The sequence below is a fragment of the Drosophila bipectinata genome, chromosome XR, assembly GCF_030179905.1.
Source record: "Drosophila bipectinata strain 14024-0381.07 chromosome XR, DbipHiC1v2, whole genome shotgun sequence".
NCBI classification, from domain to species: Eukaryota; Metazoa; Arthropoda; class Insecta; order Diptera; family Drosophilidae; genus Drosophila; species Drosophila bipectinata.
Window position 1 is genome coordinate 19,415,366 of NC_091735.1, and position 7,551 is coordinate 19,422,916.

The window sequence follows — 7,551 nt, forward strand, 5'->3', positions numbered from 1 at the left end:
TGTTGAGGTAAAAAAAAATGAACATAGCAAAGTTTATTTGAGGCAGGCCGAACTATACACAATTAAAAAAAAAAAAAAAGTTAAAAACGAAGTATTTACATTTTTGATGACGAGGCGGAGGCGGTATTCATAATAATAATGCTGCTGCTGCTGCTATCCGTATATATGTACAAATGTTAGACCGCCCCATTCGAGGCGATGCCGCCATGTGGGGCTATAAACAGTCGACCTTGAGGTAAATGCGTTGCTCGCTGGCCAGCAGCGCGAACTTGGCGTCGAAGCGGATCTGCTCGCAGGTCTCCTCGCACAGCTCGACGCGATGCTGGTGCAGGAAGTAGGTGAGCCCGAGCTTGATCTGGAGCAGGCCCAGGTGCATCCCAATGCAGTTGTGCGGTCCGGCCCCAAATGGGAGGTACGACATGGGTGTATGCTGCGACCGACACTCGGGAGCGAAGCGTTCCGGATCGAAGCGCTCCGGATCTGGCCAGTACTGTAATTGAAAAAATATAAATAAAATTTAATTTAATTTAAATTAATCTTAGAAACGTAGAGTTATAAAAATATTAAAAAATATTTTTTGAAATGAAACAGATGAGTATTAACTTTAAATAAAGGCTCTATACCAGTGGTCGGCACTCAATACATTGATATGATTTTAATGCATAAGTATTAGTTATATATTAGTGTTATATTGTTTATGAGAGGCAGAGCTCGGGCAGAGAAATTTCCTATGTCCCTGGAATGGGACCCTGCCGATTCTATATTAATAATACTGTAAACATTTTTTGGTAATAATAGATAAACAAACATTATTGGCAGTAATTTATTGAAAGGTATTTAAGACCTTGAAAAGGGTCTATTACGACCTTATAAAAAAAATAATATAAAAGCCCCAATATACATACATATCTATGGTAGACACTACACGATGTGAATTATTTTATAAAATTATATATTTAAATAGGAAATATATGAAAATAAAATATAATATAAATATAAATACAGCTTTACAAGACTATTAAAAACCTCCAAGACAAGATACCCCCAAACTTCAAAATATAACCCCTTATAATAACCTTATAGAAACACCCACCTTGGGATCATGATGAATGGCTAGAACCGATATAAAGGCAGGCATGCCCCTCCGAGCATAGCACTCGGCATGGGGTCGCAACGAATAGAAGCGCTTCTTGTTGATCGGCGTACACTCGCGCTCCAGCAGTGGCACGATGGGATACTTCCTCAGTGTCTCCTTCACCACCATGTCCAGAAACTCCATTCCCGATATGGCCTCGTAGGTAAGCTTTCCGCCTGGCGATTCACCAAATGCCGTGCTTATCTCCCGACGAAGGCGGGATTGCATCAGTGGCTGTTTGGCCAGTTCGTAAAGGGCGAAGGACATGCTGGAGGAGCAGGTCTCGATGCCGGCCACTTCAAAGGATGCCGCCTGGGCGGCTAGGAAGTCGCGATGATGCGTGAAATGCGACTTATCCTGCTGCAGGTCCGCCTCCTTCTTGAGGGTTAATAGCAGTTCGATGAGATCGTTGCGCAGATCGCCGCCCCTCTCCCGCTCCTCGATCACCAGCTGGATGACACGACGCAGGAATTCCGAGTGCGGCTCTGTGAAAAGTTTTGGCCGCAATAGCGGTACAAATTTTGGCAGGTAGAAGATCACAAACAAATCGATTATTCGCCAAACATTCGGTCTAAACAGATCCTGACAATGCGATCCAATTTCCGACTGCGTATTCCTCAAGCTATACGATCTCAGCCCAAAAGCTATACTGGCTATCATATCCGTATTATACAGATCGCACACATCCTTGATGCTGACGATGGCTCCTCGTTCCGCATCGCCACGTCGCAGATCTCGCGTCAATCGCTTCAGATACCATTCCAAGTCACAACCGATCTGGTTAGGGTGGGTCGGGAATTATGTGTCCAGAAGCCCATAGAAAATAATCAAAAATTAAAATATTCATCAGTTTTGGAGTTACAGATTTTAGATATATGATTATAATGGTTATGGGTTTAAACTTTTATGGGTTAATGGGTTAAAGAAGTAAGCTTTTCTTGGAAAAGCTAGATAGAATCTACAATTTCTTTCCAAAACAGTAGGCTAGGTAAACAAAGGCACTTATCCAAACAAATTCATCTAAATTATTTTTTCAATTTAGTATTTGAACTCTCAGATACAACATCTCTAAACATTATTGAGGATTTGCGACAACCGACAAATCATTATGATTACGGAATTTGTGTGTGTCCTTGGACTTATTATTGGAGTTGTAGTTGTAGTAGGATACCTGGTAAAAGTTCTCCTCTTTTCCTGTATAAACTGGAAGAAATGAATCGTGCAACCGATCTACAAGTCATTGAAGCGGAGCTGCTAGAAATAATGCAATTTTTAAAAGCAACCGGTGCAAATCAGAAAATTATGGATTTGGGTAAAATACTTCATTTCCATTACCGACTTGACGTAGAGGAAAGCTTAAAATAATTAAATTGCGAAGATTTTTTTAAATAATGTACATAGGTATTCTATTGGGTTTTCAATAAATTGTGAATTTTTTAGCTTTATTTTTTTTTTTAATACATATGTATTATATTTCTACTTTTAGTAATAATGAATCTCGTACTAACATCTGAAAACTTACTGAAATGCGGAGCTTAAATGCGAACGTGTGAACCATTATTATATTAAATATTAAATATATTAAATATTTGAATAAAATACTTTAACTAAACATACCTATTGTTTCATAAATCAAAAAATCTTTCCTTGTCACCGACATTTACATTTCAAAACTGATTAGTCATGATCTTGTTGTATCTTCTTTTTTTTTATGAAAGATAAAATATTCAATGATATTTGCATAAAAATCTTTAATACACTAGCCTACAAGCTACATATCTGACCAATTTCAAGTTAATTACTTTGCAATCTCTGTGATTCTTTTTGTAGTTCCTGTGAACATCCGATACTTTTGTGGTTTTGATAAGTTAACTTTTTAAAGAAAAAAAAAAATAAAAGAATGTTTGATAAGCTGGAAATTAAAACACAAGTAGTTTGATGAGACCTGCGGTTATCAGACATCACCCACTTGCCTACTTAGAGAACACTGAGAAAAAAAAGGTTTCGTAAAAAAATGTTAATCATATTATAATAAATTTCATTTAAAAAAATATTTAAAATTTGTGTAGAACACTAAAATAAATTATGATACACTGTACATAATTCATATGATGATATGAGTACACTGAAAAATTGTAACAAAAAAATGTATAATATTTTATAAAATTTACTAATTTATACTGTAAAAACAAAGGTTTTTTTTCTTTTAAAATATGAATGTGAGAAATTTAAAATTTTAAAAATATGAAGGTTTTTTTTAATTTATTTCCAAATTTATTAACTAAATCTACCCATTCGTTTTTCTCAGTGTATTCCGTTTGGTGGCGTGGCCGAACGTCTGATATTCGATTGCCCCCTCCTATCGTTCCGGCCCCCTCGGCGCATGACTCACCTCTTCCATCAGAGAGAACATCTGCTTGAGCTTGGCGCCCGCAAAAGCGGGATCGAGTCGCGTGCGTATCTCGCGCCACTCCGGCTGCTTGGCGAGGAAGAGGTTGAGGGCGCCCATTTTGTCGCTCCTGGCATCACATTTGGCGAATCGATTCGAGAAGCTAACAAAGTCCTCGATGAGCACCGTACGGGCCAGGTTGAGGTCACGGATGAGCAGGGCCGGCTGGTGGAACAGGTAGATCCCCACCACCGGCTCGTTGCGGAATCGTTCATCGAAGTAGAAGCGTCGCAGCTGCAGCGCAAATGACTCCTCCAGACGCAGGACGCGCGTCAAGTTGCCCAAAATGTGCGTCGGCTGCACAAATTTCACGCGACGTCGCTGCCAATAGACGTAGGTGCGACGAGACCAGATGAATATTGCCGTTAGAATCGTCACGATCGCCAAAAGAATATTGGTGGAATAGGCCATAACTACGCCAAGTTGAATAAAATAGAGCGCGCTTCGGTCTCTGCTTCTGCTTCAGCTCCTGTGCTGCTTTTATTTTAAGCCTCTGTTGGCGTTGCTGCTTTGGTTTTACTTTGCTTTGCTTTGCACCGCAAGCACTCGCACTCGCACTCGCTCTCGCTCTTTCTTTTCCCCGTGACGTTTTTGGTTTTGCTTTGTGTGCTTTTGTGTGCCTTTGCAAGTGCCTCCCCTCTTTGCTTATTTCGTTTATCAGCCCCGTTTTCGCTGTTTTCTGTGGCAAGCTCTACTGTTCTGCCACTATTTTTATTTCGAATGCACTGATAAATATTTCGTAATGTTAATTGGTATTTATTATTAAATATATTATTATTATTTTTTTTGGATTAAATGCTTATGTTTTTCTGTTGTTTTTGTTTACATTTTTTTTTTTTTTTTTTTTGTCTTTTTATTAAAAATCCTAATTATTAATTATCACTATTTTTGTCTTTCAATTCCTAGCTGTTGTTTCAGTTCAGACTTGTTGTTGTTGTTTTGGATTTTTTTTTTCACTGTACTCCACTGTGCTTGCCGATTTTGTTGTCGTTTTCTCTGCTTTTCTTTTCACACTTCACTCTCGCGTCGCGTTTTATAAATAAAATACTTAAGAAATTATATCACATGGTTTTTTTGAAACAACTAGCTGAAATATCTATAAACCGCAAAAATACAATAAAATTAAGAATTAAATGCACAAAACAACGCGACGTCAACAACAAAGAAGAGGAAGAAGAAGCAGTGGCAGAACAGCCACGCCGAACGCGTAGAATGAGACGACAAAGAGAGCTTGCTTCAGTGGAAGAAGCAGAAGTGGCGCGAGAGAGTCAGAGACCGAAGCGCTTAAATGGGAGCAAATAGAGAGCGCAATTTGTTATTATTTTGGCGAGTTTTTTTGGCCAAAACTCCGAACTTAAAAACCGCGAATAATAAATAATAAATAAAAAGCACGCTAGCTCCACAAGTTGACGCTTCCAACTCAACTGACGACGCGACGCTGACGGGAGCCGGCCCCACCAAGGCAGCCACGCCGCCCCCATATCGCAAGTTTGCGGGAGGCGCGACAGCAAAAAAAAAAAACCAAAAGCCACAACAACTACATTGGGGGTGTTCCAAAGAGCGAGAGAGAGCCAAAGAGAGTGAGATCTCGCGAGAGCGCGCCAAAGAATCTGAAATGTCATCGGTTCTGAAGGCAGACGTTGTCGATGCTTTACAGTGGGACAAAAAAAAAGTTGATTTTATATATCTTAAAAAATATATCCATAAAATATGTTAACTACTAAAACTGAAGCTAAAATTTATTATTGAAATATATTTTAAAAAAATGTTAGAATAAAAATTATATATATTCGGCCCACTGTTAGTGCTATTAAATGGCGCTATTAAATTAAATTCTAAAGAAACTGTTAACATATATATTATTAATTGACATTCATTGAATACAATAACTTATTTTAATAGAAATTTATTTATTTTTAACAAAGTTATTGTAATTTAAGCTATGTGGCCCACTGTGGATGACAAAGGATGCCAAAGCACCGCAAATAAAAGCGAAATGCCTCGGCCAAAAACAAACACAATGGAGGCAGCGCTGTCACTGCTCTGCCTGCGCTCCACGTGACGGCGACCGCAAAGCTCTCGATAAAAACAAACGAAGAGCGCCGCCAGAGAAAGAGAGCGACAGAGAGAGCCACGATAACTTTGCCGGTGGAAGACAATGGTCACTTGTTGTTGTTGTTGATTGTTCTTACCTTTTTTTTTTTTATGTTTTTGCCCTGGTTTATTTTTTTTTTGTTGCCAGGGCTGGGTGCTAAAGTTAAGCAATGTAAGAAATTGGGAGCAGTGATTAAATTAAATTAAAAAATTATTTCTATTGAAATGTAAAAGTCTTAAAAGATAAATGTTTTTAAAGAAATAAAAGTTTTAAGAAATTTATATATAAGATATTGTTTTTTTTTAGTGTAAATTTTGGCTTTTATTTCCTTTTGGCCAAAAGACACTTTGTTCAACAAATTGTTGGCGGGAGTGGAGAGCGGAAACACCATTTACGGCAATTGGCAGAAATTTGCACTTTTCTTCTTCTTCTTCTTAGTTACAAATGTGCAACATTTCCGGTTGCTTTTTTGGTCTGGTTGGCCACATTGAGTGGATGGGTGGTGTGGTATGGTGTGGGGTTGAAGGGGCATTGTGGGGTTAAGGCTGGCTTTGATTAAATTTCACGCACGACCGATTTGGAAGGGTTTTTTTTCACGAAAAAGGGAGATTTTTGAGACTTTTTGGGGCGCTTCACCGTTTGCAGTTCGATTTGCATTTTATAGCCACAGTGAAGACTGGTTAACATGTAAACTAGAAACTTAAGTATAATTTGATGAAGCTGCAAAGCTTTTATCAGCTTAAATGTTTATTTTTAGGTTTTAAAAATTATTTAAAAAAAAATTTTATTTATCGAGTGCCCACCGTTGCCTGGGCGGTGTGTCAATAATCGCTGTCGCTTATGCACACAACGGCTCTGCAAACACCAGCGCACTTGTCGCAACAATATGCCTCCAGCCACACCCCCTCCGCCCTCTTGGTCCATGTCTTAGCCCCTCCCCCCTCCCACGACGCTCCCTTCAAAATCAAAGCCGTCTCAATCAACAAACAAACAAACAGGCAAACAAACAAATAGACAGACAAACATTTGTGTGCGCATTTCAAGTCGACAGTGGGCGACAGTGGGTTAAGGTGTGCGCCTCAGGAGGGGGAGTGTGTGTGATGGACACTGGGGGGGTGTGAAGCGGTAATGCAGGGTGGAAAATCTCCTTACGATATTTAGTTTTCGGCCTGTGACTTTGTTTTCATTCCATTTGCGCTGTTTGCATTGGAAATCTTTTAATTATTGTCACGCATCCACGCCCCCTCAACCACTGACCTCCACCCACCAAACACCCACCACCCACCAAATTTCCATTCGTAAAGTAGTTTCCACTTGTGGGAGTTGTGTCAGGTGTTTGGCGATTTTCTAGGCGATTACGTTCGCGTCTGGGTGGGGGGTGTTAGAGGGAAAATGATCAGGGGTTTATACTATATTTAATCCACGATTATTTTCTGGTATAAAGATTGATACCCAGATATAAATCTACCAAGATTTAATCTTCTTCTTGGACACATTTTGCTTCCTATGGACATATGTATGTACCTATATATTAATGTTTTTAAAGGGTCTGCCCATGAAAATTAACAAAAAATCGAAAAAATAATTTGTGAGTAGGTTTTTCATGCAGATCGGTGGAGATTTACAATAAAAAATATTATGGGTATTTCGCATAAAAATCGGCTAGAAATTGCGTAAGATATGGCCATTCTTTTTGGCCACATTGGGTTTCATACGGATTTCCCAAAGGGAGTCCCTAAAAAATTTAAAAAAAAATGTTTAAAAATTATTCTTTATCATCTTTGAATGCAGATTAGTGGAGAAATTGTCCATTAAAAGATATTCTTCAAAAATATGGGATAAAAAAAGGCCAAAGATATGGTCTTTTATTTT

General features: G+C 38.8%; 1 protein-coding gene across 1 annotated transcript; it reads right to left on the reverse strand.

Annotated features, from left to right (window-relative positions):
- On the reverse strand, positions 1 to 5,040 carry Cyp6v1 (Cytochrome P450 6v1). Its single transcript, XM_017248134.3, has 3 exons — positions 3,528 to 5,040; positions 1,094 to 1,912; positions 1 to 490 (listed from the first exon to the last, which is right to left on the reverse strand). Exons 1-3 carry the CDS (start codon positions 3,993 to 3,995, stop codon positions 215 to 217), a joined length of 1,563 nt encoding a protein of 520 aa, XP_017103623.1. The 5' UTR covers positions 3,996 to 5,040; the 3' UTR covers positions 1 to 214.
- Between the last annotated feature and the right edge of the window lie 2,511 nt (positions 5,041 to 7,551).